The sequence below is a fragment of the Tiliqua scincoides genome, chromosome 10 (genome assembly GCF_035046505.1).
Source record: "Tiliqua scincoides isolate rTilSci1 chromosome 10, rTilSci1.hap2, whole genome shotgun sequence".
Lineage (NCBI taxonomy): Eukaryota > Metazoa > Chordata > Lepidosauria > Squamata > Scincidae > Tiliqua > Tiliqua scincoides.
This window is the reverse complement of record NC_089830.1, coordinates 16,898,772-16,910,732: the sequence shown is the minus strand read 5'-3', so window position 1 is coordinate 16,910,732 and position 11,961 is coordinate 16,898,772. Positions and strand designations below refer to the sequence as shown.

Here is an 11,961-nt window from a genome sequence, read left to right as displayed (position 1 = left end):
TTATCCAAGGGTCATAGAAAATTCCATGACTTTTGGCTCAAAACCTGCCCTAGACTTACCTGTAAGATCAACTTATGCTCTGGTATCTATTGGTTGGTCTGTGGAACTCCTTGCCACAGGATGTGGTGACGGCATCTGGCCTGGACGCCTTTAAAAGGGGATTGGACAAGTTTCTGGAGGAAAAATCCATTACGGGGTACAAGCCATGATGTGTATGTGCAACCTCCTGATTTTGGAAATGGGTTATGTCGGAATGCCAGATGCAAGGGAGGGCACCAGGATGAGGTCTCTTGTTATCTGGTGTGCTCCCTGGGGCATTTGGTGGGCCGCTGTGAGATACAGGAAGCTGGACTAGATGGGCCTCTGGCCTGATCCAGTGGGGCTGTTCTTATGTTCTTATTCAAAGTCACAGTACAGAATGGGTGATATCCCAGATATGACATATATCAAAAGATACACTTTACCAGCAAAGTAGCAAAGTAAATATTTATTTACTCAGCGTGTAGTTGGTCTGTGGAACTCCTTGCCACAGTATGTGGTGATGGCATCTGGCCTGGATGCCTTTAAAAGGGGTTTGGACAAGTTTCTGGAGGAAAAATCCATTATGGGTTACAAGCCATGATGTGTATGTGCAACCTCCTGATTTTAGAAATGGGCTATGTCAGAAGGTCAGATGCAAGGGAGGGCACCAGGATGAGGTCTCTTGTTATCTGGTGTGCTCCCTGGGGCATTTGGTGGGCCGCTGTGAGATACAGGAAGCTGGACTAGATGGGCCTGTGGCCTGATCCAGTGGGGCTGTTCTTATGTTCTTAACTACAATTCCCAGAATGCCTTGCAGGTCTCTTGTTATCTGGTGTGCTCCCTGGGGCATTTGGTGGGCCGCTGTGAGATACAGGAAGCTGGACTAGATGGGCCTATGGCCTGATCCAGTGGGGCTGATCTTATGTTCTTATGGTACTTCTGCTGGCTTATCACATCTGCTGTATGAGAGTGAAAATATGAAACTGGTTACTGTGTAGGGCCCAGAGATGGGCAGACATGGGATACAATGAGGGATACAATGTGGGCTACTATACAAAATAGTATAAGCCAGTGATTCCCAAACTGGGTTAGGACCCACTGGTGGGCCACGACCTGATTTTTGGTGGGTAGCCAAATGGTGATGGAAAGATTATAGCTAATTGCCTCAAGTTCTGAGGCTATTCAAAAATGAGATACTGTAGCTGCTAATTACCCTGCAAAGAGCTCAGCTCCTGCAGTTTGCTAGATAGCTGCTAACTGCCCTGCAAGGAGCTGAGTTCCTGCAGTTTGCAAGCTTGTGTAAATATAGAGAAGTAAAGTCTGAGGGTCTTTTTCTGGTCATTATTACTTATAAATAAAAAAAATATTATTTCATTTTAGATCTCCTTTATTTAAAGTCTTGTAGAGCTAGGTCCTGATAGAGTGTCATTTAAAAAAAAAAGGGGGGGTCCTGGTGCTAAAAAGTTTGGGAACCACTGTTATAAGTGATACCAGAGTAGAGGAGATCCTGAGGAAGGATGTGCCATCTTTTACTCCCCTTACTTATGTGGTGGAAACACGCAACATCCCTTGAGGAGACAGGGTGTGATGTCAACAGTGGCCCCTTGCTCTGACAGGTATGGGAAGCAAGGGGTTAACACCAAGGCCTTAGATTGCAGTGAGTGTGCTGCACTGCTGCAGCCACTTAGAGGCAACAAGGCCCCAAGGAATATAAGCAGCACCTGGAGGAGGAGGGAGAGTTTTGTGGGTAGCAGAAGGAGGAAAGGTTGGAGGAAGTAGAGAGAGAGGACTAGTTGACTGGCATACTGACTAATGGTCTTGGGTACTAATGGACTGGCTGGTGTACTACTGGACCTGCTGACTGATCAATGAACTAATTGACTGGTTGACTGACAGATGGGCTACTCAGAATGGACTACTGAGGATTGGAACAGGGACAGCTGGAGACTGCTGTGTGGTGGAGAGCTGAGGAGGTGCTGCTATACCCAGAAGAAATGTTGCTTTGAGAACCGAAAATGGGGACCCTGAAGCCCCACAGGCAAGCTACCTACTGGTTACTGTCCCATTAGCTGAGGATCGATAGTAGTTTTGTATGCCGATAGAGCAAGTCGGGTTTGAGGCTAGGGAACTAATTAACTTAAAGTGGGCAGAAGTTCTCTAGGTAAAGCTTGGAACGAGAATTTGGCAAAACAGGCCCACAGTTGGGGAACCCGTGCAGTAGAATGATATGTGGCTAATTGAGCAAGACAAGAGATGTGTTTGCACAACCATTTCACTTTTAATGGCCTGAGTCAATGATTGTGTGTGTGTACTCACAATGCATTGTCCTTTTTTAAGGTTAAAAAAGTTACAAACTAATTCCCTTTTGTATTCTTTAATTAAACACAAGACTAAGAGCCCAATCCTATGTATGTCTACTCAGAAGTTATTCCCATATAGATGATGGAGCTTACACCCAGGTAAGTACAGATAGGATTGCAACCTAAGACTGCCTCCATTTATTTATTTCTGGTAAAATTAATCTGGAAATTACTAGTGTGGAGTAGATTTGCAAAGTAAATGCAAAGGATAAACAGAATAAATGTATTCCTGGCAGAATGGGTGGGCTGTCTCATATGGGCTGTCTCATATGGAAGAAGGCTGGTACTCCAGCCTGTCTCCCTTGCATGCTTCCTCTTCTGCCCTGTCTCCCTCTTTGTTTCCAAATCCAGAGAGCAGACGGAGGAGGAACAACACAGGAGGCAAGCATATGGATAGAAGGTAGGTACCTCCTGCTATCTGCTGCCTGCTGCCACTGCCTCAGTTGGCTTTACAGCTGGGCCGGCCCTGCTTGGAAAGCTGACCTTGGCTGAGTCATACTGCACTCTTGGCTGAGTTCCATAAAGTTTCTATACCATGACAGAGGCTGCGCTGTTCAGGTCGGGATAAACAAGCTTGAAATTCCTGCTCTGTTCCGCTTTATTGACATTTTAAATCAATGCTCTCGTTTCTCCATAGAGTCCTGAATCACTTGCTCTCCCACAGTTCACAAACATGCTGGCCCATGCCTGGAATGGGAGAAATGTCTTTTTAAAAGTGCCTTGCTTCAAGCCAGAAACTAGTTGAAATAGTGTTGTTTTTTTTCTCCAGGCACGGAGATCATTGTAGGGACCATAAAACCCACATGTTGAGCCAGTGGTATAGCTAAGGGAGTGCAGGGGGTAGCAATTGCACCAGGCAACAAGTTTTTTTTTTTTGGGGGGGGGGGGGGGGTTAACAACCTGATAGTAGTAGCCAAAATTGTGAAAATCTTGGTGTTTTTGAATAATACCATCAAGTTATATAGCACTTAATGTGAAATTTAATGCAGAATGCAAGGAAACTGTCAAAGTATCTTTATTCTTTCAAAAGTTAGAGCCAAATAAACATAAAATAAAAACACAACTGCATTATGTAACAAACTGGATTTTCTTAACTCAAAACGGACCCATGAGACTGATTGTTCTGAGAGCCAATTAGGTGTTAGGAGACAGCAGGGAGTCAATAAGGTGTGAATATGAGTCAGCTCTCATTTCCATGTATCATAATACATTTACCCCTGATAACTGGACAATGAGGTGCTTTTTCAAGTGGCGCTCTTCTTATATTTAACAGGGATGAGAAAAGCCATCCATCTTACTCCAGCACAGTGTGTCTAACCAATACGGGGCACACTTTTTATTTCTTTATTTAATTAAGTTTGATTCATCGTAGAGGGGGGCTACAAAATCTTTGCCGCCGGGTAGCAGATGCCTTAGCTACACCACTTCGTAGAGTTTTTATTTAATGTAACTCTCTTCCTTGAGAACAAGGGAAAGATGGTGTAAAGCACACTCAGCATAGCAGGGGGGGACACACACCAGAACTGATTCAAGACCCTTTCTCTAAACTAAATAATGAGCGGTAGAGTAGCTGGAGGGGTGGCAAACTGGTAAGTACTGCAGGCACTGTGTCATGTAAGTGCCCCCCCCACATCAGAGCTATTCTGGGCAACAATGGCAATGTGCAGGAGATGCCATTTACTTTGGCGACCACCTGCACATACCTGTTGCTTCCTGGAACAGGAAGATATAGTATAGCCTCGCTGCAGCTGGATTCCAAGACTGATCTCAGAAGCTAAGCAGGGTCAGGCCTGGTTAGTACTGGGATGGGAGACCACCTGGGAATAGCTGGTGCCGTAGGCTTATACCATAGTCTTTTGAGACTGAAGGTTGCCAACCATCCATGATATGGAGATATGGTATAACCTCATTAGTGAATGGTTCAAGCAGCTTCCTCATGAGGAAGCCTACACCTTGGCTCCCTCATGAGGAAGCTGCTTGAACCATTCACTGATGAAGCTATATCTCCAAAACTAGACCTGATAGGGCAAAACGGATGCCGTTTTTGGAATCGGTACCGCAAATTCATATCAAACCATCATAAAGTTTGGGAAAAACTTTTCTGACCCTCAGTTTTGTATGCCTGTGTAATGTATTGGTTACACTGCAATCACTTGCCTCTTACTGGTGTAATAGGTGAGGGATGCCAGGCAGAACAACAGACATTGTCTGGCAACATTTGGTAAGCATTCGTCTTTGTCATCAAGTGTAGTGCATCCAAGAGTGCCTTATGTTTGAGTGTGTGTGTTTGCATGGATGCCTGCCAGAGGCCAGATGGGTTTAGGGAAGGATGGTAGCTCAGTGGTAACTTATAAAAGTCTCCGGTCCAATCCAGCATCCCCAGAAGGACTGGGAAAAACCCTTGTCTGATAACTGGATAGCCCCTGCCAATCAGAGCAGACTGTTGCATGAACCTATGTTCTGATTCAGGAGGAGGAAGTTGCAAATATTAATCCATTTCTCATTCAGAGATTCAATGTCTGGACATGGTGAAAAGGGGGGGGCTGAATCCTGAGGAATGTCACTAGCAACGGGGAAACAGCACATTAACATCTCTTCAAAAAGCAGAAAGAACATAAGAACAGCCCCACTGGATCAGGCCATAGGCCCATCTAGTCCAGCTTCCTGTATCTCACAGCAGCCCACCAAATGCCCCACGGAGCACACCAGATAACAAGAAGACCTGCAAGGCCTCCTGGGAATTGTAGTTAAGAACATAAGAACAGCCCCACTGGATCAGGCCATAGGCCCATCTAGTCCAGCTTCCTGTATCTCATAGTGACCCTGCCAAATGCTGCAGGGAGCACACCTGATAATAAGGGACCTGCATCCTGGTGCCCTCCCTTGCATCTGACATAGCCCATTTCTAAAATCAGAAGGTTGCACATACACATCATGGCTTGTACCCCGTAATGGATTTTTCCTCCAGAAACTTGTCCAATCCCCTTTTAAAGGCTTCCAGGCCAGATGCCGTCATCACATCCTGTGGCAAGGAGTTCACAGACCAACTACACGCCTGAGTAAAGAAATATTTTCTTTTGTCTGTTCTAACTCTCCCAACACTCAATTTTAGTGGATGTCCCCTGGTTCTGGTGTTATGTGAGAGTGTAAAGAGCATCTCCCTATCCACTCTGTCCATCCCCTGCATAATTTTGTATGTCTCAATCATGTCCCCCCTCCGGCATCTCTTTTCTAGGCTGAAGAGGCCCAAATGCTGTAGTCTTTCCTCATAAGGAAGGTGCCCTAGCCCAGCAATAATCTTAGTTGCCCTCTTTTGCACTTTTTCCATTTCCACTATATCCTTTTTGAGATGTGGCGACCAGAACTGGACACAATACTCCAGGTGTGGCCTTACCATCGATTTGTACAACGGCATTATATTAGCTGTTTTGTTCTCAATACCTTTCCTAATGATCCCAAGCATAGAATTGGCCTTCTTCAATGCCTCCGTACATTGGATCGACACTTTCATCGACCTGTCCAACACCACCCAAAGATCTCACTCCTGATCTGTCACAGGACAGCTCAGAACCCATTAGCCTATATGTGAAGTTTTGATTTTTTTGCCCCAATGTGCATGACTTTACACTTACTTACATTGAAACACATCTGCCATTTTGCTGCCCATTCTGCCAGTCTGGAGAGATCCTTCTGGAGCTCCTCACAATCACTTCTGATCTTCACCACTCGAAAGAGTTTGGTGTCGTCTGCAAACTTAGCCACCTCACTGCTCAACCCTGTCTCCAGGTCATTTATGAAGAGGTTGAAGAGCACCAGTCCCAGGACAGATCCTTGGGGCACACTGCTTTTCACCTCTCTCCATTGTGAAAGTTGCCCATTGACACCCACTCTCTGTTTCCTGGTCTTCAACCAGGTCTCAGTCCAGGAGAGGACCTGCCCTCTAATTCCCTGACTGTGACTGTGGAGTTTTTTCAGTAGCCTTTGGTGAGGGACTGTGTTGAACACCTTCTGAAAGTCCAGATATATAATGTCCATGGGTTCTCCTGCATCCATATGCCTGTTGACCTTTTCAAAGAATTCTATAAGGTTTGTGAGGCTAGACTTACCCTTACAGAAGCCATGCTGATTCTCCCTCAGCAAGGCTTGTTCGTCTATGTGTTTTGAGATTCTATCTTTGATGAGGCATTCTGCCCGAGGTCTTCTGCCGTGAAGACAGATGTGAAGAACTCATTTAATTTCTCTGCCATCTCTAAGTCTCCTTTTATTTCCCCTTTCCCTCCCTCACCATCCAGAGGGCCAACCGCTTCTCTGGCGGGTTGCCTGCTTCTAACATATTTGAAGAAGCTTTTATTATTTCCCTTAATGCTGCTGACCATGTGTTCCTCATAGTCTCTCTTGGCCTCCCTCTCATCCACGCATTGAGACCCCTGATCTCCGCCTGCTTAGCTGGCCCTGCGCGTGGAACAGGTAGCACTTCAGAGAACGCTACCTTTAAGGTCCTGGCTTTCAGCTTCCTACCTAATAGCCTAAATTTGGCCTTCAGGAACTCCCGGCTACACTGGCCCACGTCATTGGTGCCGACATGCACCACAACCGCTACCTCCTCCCCATCACTATCTACCAGCCTGTCTAGACAAGAAGTGATGTGTGATTGGATGGATGTGTGATTGGATGGAAGAAGGACGGTGATTCACCAGAGATGGGGAGGAGAAAAATGAGACTAATAGTGCAATCCTATGTATGTTTTCTCAGAAGTAAGTCCCATTCTGTTCAATGAGGTTTGCTCTCAGGTAAATGCATATAGGATTGTGGCCTGATCCTCTTGAATGGAAATATTGGGAGTGTATGCAGGAAGTCACCTGGTAGTTCTCAGCATAAGGCTTGGATCTGTGTTCCCCAGAAACAAACACATGCGCACACAGAGGGAGTAATTGTTCTAAAGAGATGGGCATTAGCTTCATTAGTTCTCTCAAGGTCTAGCTTGTTCCCCTGCCATGCCAATTCTGAAAATGTAATTTGGCCACAGAAAGGAGAACTGGGGCTGCCGATGGAAGAATGTGGGGGAAAGTGTGTTATCGCGGACCAGCTTCCCCTTCCATAAACACTGCACATTCAGGGTGTGGTGGAATACAGGACTGTGAACATTCAGGCTGGTGAGGCAGCTGCCTGCCCGAACTTGGAATAAAACAAGACTCAGCCCCAGGCTCTAGCTGGAATCAACCTGCCTCCAACTCCAGCAAGTCCCAACCAGCTCCTGAGCTGCATTTCACCTCTGCCACAGCTCAGACGCATTCCCCGCTTCTGTGGTGGAAGAATTTCTAGGGGACAGTCAGTCAACATTTGGTTTTGTTGCAAACTTTTTCAGTCTTTCCCACCCTTTGTTCCCGTCCCTCCTGGTCTCTGAATGGCAGTGGATTCTCTCTGGCACTACCAGTTCCGGATTATCATGCTGGGCGATTCGACCGTGGGCAAATCGTCCCTCTTGAAGCGCTATGCTGAAGGGGTCTTTCTGGAGTCCATGAACCAAACGGTAGGAGTGGATTTTTACGTTCACTTTGTGGAGATCAAGCCCGACCTGCATGTCAAGCTACAGTTTTGGGACACGGCTGGCCAAGAACGGTTCAGGTAGGTTTGGAACTAAAGGATCTTCTCACAGATACGGGTGGGCAGGTCAACTCTAGGTCCTTTTGAAATCCACTTGCTCTGGATCCTGTTGATCTGAAGGAGTGAGATAACCTGTGGGGTACAGCCTGAACTCCCTGTGCGCTGCTGGATGGTGCTGGGGAGTCAACGTTGGGGTGGTGAATAGGAGGGCTAAGGCCTGATGTGGCTAAGGCTGCCAGGTGTGCTGGGAAGGATGTCGTAGAATCCCACAGCAGGGAAATAACATTTGCCAGACTTGTCCCATCAATGAAGGCAACTGAGATGGTCTTTTAAGGTGACAGGTTGGTCAGGGGGACGCACATCTCTGTCTACGTGCCTGTCTTCACTACTACTCCACTTCCTCCCTCTCTCTGAGTTTGAAGAAATTAAGGTAGAGAAGAAAGAGTTTCCCTTTCTGTTCTGTTCCAGCTACGGCAGTGGTTCTCACACTTTTAGTACCAGGACCCACTTTTTAGAATGAGAATCTGTCAGGACCCACCAGAAGTGATGTCGTGATCGGAAGTGACGTCATTAAGCAGGAAAATTTTTAACAATCCTAGGCTGTAATCCTACCCACACTTACCCAGCAGTAAGCCCCACTGACTATCATTGTTAAAAGCACAGATATAGTAGCCTGTTAAAAGTACAGATCTGTAACATTCCCGAAATGCAGTCCCATACCATGGGACCATCAAGTCTAATATATTAAAAATAAAATATTGAAATGAATGGGGACCCACCTGAAATTGGCTCGCGATCCACCTAGTGGGTCCCGGCACACAGTTTGAGAAGCACTGAGCTAGGGCATTAGGGAATAGAAGAGCTTTGCCTGCTCTATTAGCTTTCTAACAGCAGGTAGATCTTTTTGCATAAAGGAGCATTCAGTCAAAATGCTTGCAGTCTGAGGTTGTTTAGTTCCATTTACCACCTCAGCCTTTTACCATCTTATTCTGCTGCATATATAGGCAAACCCTTGAGAGGACAGGTGAATGTGACATAAAATTAACATATAATTTCTTGGTAGCCTCTGCAGGGTGGTGGTTGCCTTTGGGGCCTGGAAGCTTGAACATCAGCTGAGTCCATCTGCACCTTCTTCACCTACCATAGACCCCTATAAGCTCCCCATCTAATTATGTGTGATTATTTAAATTGTAAGCCATTTTGGAAACCTATCTTGGCAGTTAAAAATGATGATCATGCGGGTTAAGGATGATCATGTTCAATTGGCTGGAGCAGGTGTGATGTGGTTATGTTCTCCAATCCCCATTTTTATGCCATTAGGTTGTTAAGCAAACATTCAGTCCAATCTAGTGCCTTTGTTCCATAAACAGACACTCCCTGCAGGAAACTAGCTGCCTGCACAGGCTAGTGGGAGAGTGATTGCCTCTTCTTTGCATTAAGGGCCTTTTTATTGTGTAAACAGACACTCTGCTGCAGACTGTGGGAGTCCAGACTGCCTCATTAAGACCCTCTTCCTTGTGCTTTGTTCATCATATATCAGGTCCATCCTTAAGTGGAAGGTTGTTAAGTGGTGCATGCCTGTGAACTCATGAACTTGGAACTTTCTCTATGTCACCCAGCTGTTCTGCCACTGACCTAAAGTCTCTTCCCTGAGTTTATGACAGAGGTATGAACCCAAGGACTTCCTGATCTAGCTCTTAACTGGGTTTCCTTATTGATATCTAGATCCGTGACACGGTCCTACTACCGCAACTCAGCTGGAGGAGTGCTGGTGTTTGACCTGACCAACCGAGCATCCTTCGAGAACATCCGAAAGTGGCACCAGGAAGTGATGGAGACAGTGAAGCCATACCACATTGTCTTTGTGCTGATCGGGCACAAGAGTGACCTGGGGGCTGAGCGAAAGGTTGAGCAAAAAGAGGCAGAGAAGCTGGCTTCTTCACTGGAGGCAAAGTACATTGAAACGTCCGCAAAGACCAACCATAAGGTGGAGGAGGCTTTTCAGACATTAACCTCGGCAATCTACGAGGCCCTGAAAAGTGGGAAAATGAACCTCAACAAACAATGGGACGGGGTGAAGAGCAAAGTCCCCTTTGAGGTTCAGCCCACAGTTCAGGAACAGGCAAGGGAAAAAACATGCACATGCTAGCCACCTCCAGTTGCACCTGAGATTCTGTACAGGCCCAACTCAATATAATCACTGCTATGCTGCCCCATTGCAATGAAGGTGGCAGAAGCTCCTTGTAGGCTGCTATATACTTAGAGGGTTCCCTTTTCATTATTGCTAATCTAACATTTGCACAGCGGCAAGACATTCTGTGCTCACAAAGTATGAATCAAAGGCTCTTCTTGGGGTGCAGGAATTCACTGACAATTGCTGGTGTGTGTGTCTTTCAGACCTGTGCATGCCCTGAGCCTATGGAAATACATGTAGTCAGCCTATTGGATCAACCTTCTGATTTTTGCCTCACTCCCTTCTAGCCCACCTTGCAATGGAAGGAGCTGGACCAAAAAAATGCTGAGCTGTTATGACCATGTACAGAAGCATATACCTCGCTTCCCATTATGGAATCTAGTACCTAAGCCCACACCCCCTCCTGGCTTAGCCTACCACCTAAAGAGAGAAGTCACCTGGGTTGATCAATTCCCTTTTGACTTGACAGGTTGGACAACTCAACAACCTGCTGTGTAGGATGCAACTAGATGAGATTTTGGAGACCTAGGATAACTCATCCAAATCATCCCTCTTGTCCTGCCCCACCTGCAATTTTCCTTAAGAAAACAAACATGGAGGAGCTACTCACTGATCTGCCCATCTTGTCTGAGGGTACCCTTATGCCATTGGTGTTGTTAACATCCTACAGGGGCTCTGCTAATAAAGGTCAATACCTTGGTTATTTTATGTGACAGGTTAATGAAAAATGACAAAAAGGTTTTCTAAGCAGCCTCACAGACTGCATCGGGTAGCAAAAAGACTTTCAAAATCATCAGGCTGTTTCAGGCTGGATGGAGTCAAAGCAACCAGCCTCAAAGGCTGGGTGACTGGGCAAGGGGGGAGAGAAGGTGGGAGATCTCAAGAAAACATTGGTGGGTACGATGGAGTCTAGTTTGGTAACAGAGTGGAATGAAGAGGTGCTTTGCTTGCTTCAGTAGCTTAGACTCTGCCTGGTGCAATAAAAAAAAATCTCAGGTTGCAGGAAGTTACCAAAGGGATGTACAAACCATCCCAGCACACACATTGGTGGAGGCCTACAGATCCCTTAATCCAGTGGTGCCCAAGCTTTTTCAACTGGTGAGTCCCTTGACCTACTGGGCCCATTGGCCGTGACTCCCCACAAGGACTACAATCCTATACATTTGATAAGTGGCATGTTTTTTACAAGGATTCCATGACTTCCCTGGCTCCTCCCCCCCCCACCAGGAGTCACTGCTCCCAGTTTGGGAACCATTACCATAATCAATTCTGTCAGTGATGTACATTTTCTTGATATACCATGTGTTTGTGCATGTCTGCCGACCTCTCTCTCTCTCCCCTCAAGTCCCCTCCCACAATAAGCAAAGTCCCATGATTTAGTAGGAGAATGGCCATCCTCTTCCACTTCTAGACCCCCCCCCCCAGGGACAACTGAAATCACTATACAGGACAAAAAAAATTGCCTGGAACCAGGCTGCTCTGATCAAATTGACACAGACAGGGCTGAGACTTGACCAAGATCCTCCCCCAAACAGTGAACAATTCCATTCTATTAATGCTTGAGTGTGTTTTCATATGAAAAATAACTGCAGGAGCAATCCCACCACAGAATTCCCCCACACTGGACTTGAACGTTTGTTTTGGCTTTCAGTTGGCAGATTGTCATGTGAACGTAAGGCGTCTTTGTCCTTACCAACCAAGGATATGGTATGGGTGGAATTCTGGCTGGCCTTCCAGGGGAGCCAAGGGGGAAAACAAGGCTTGGTGCAGGCTGCTTTCACA

At 46.3% G+C, this 11,961-nt stretch overlaps 1 protein-coding gene across 1 annotated transcript; it reads left to right on the top strand.

The window, feature by feature from the left end:
• Positions 1 to 2,734: 2,734 nt before the first annotated feature.
• On the top strand, positions 2,735 to 10,882 carry LOC136661394 (ras-related protein Rab-39B-like). Its single transcript, XM_066638614.1, has 3 exons — positions 2,735 to 2,781; positions 7,747 to 8,006; positions 9,711 to 10,882. The coding sequence occupies exons 2-3, from the start codon at positions 7,786 to 7,788 to the stop codon at positions 10,132 to 10,134; spliced, it is 645 nt and encodes a 214-aa protein (XP_066494711.1). The 5' UTR covers positions 2,735 to 2,781; positions 7,747 to 7,785; the 3' UTR covers positions 10,135 to 10,882.
• Positions 10,883 to 11,961: the final 1,079 nt, after the last annotated feature.

Excerpts from the sequence above, each read along its gene's own strand:
- LOC136661394 (XM_066638614.1), top strand. The coding sequence starts at position 7,786 with ATGGCAGTGGATTCTCTCTGGCACTACCAGTTCCGGATTATCATGCTG. Across the intron at positions 8,007-9,710 it reads GCTGGCCAAGAACGGTTCAG|ATCCGTGACACGGTCCTACT; the intron begins GTAGGTTTGGAA and ends ATTGATATCTAG.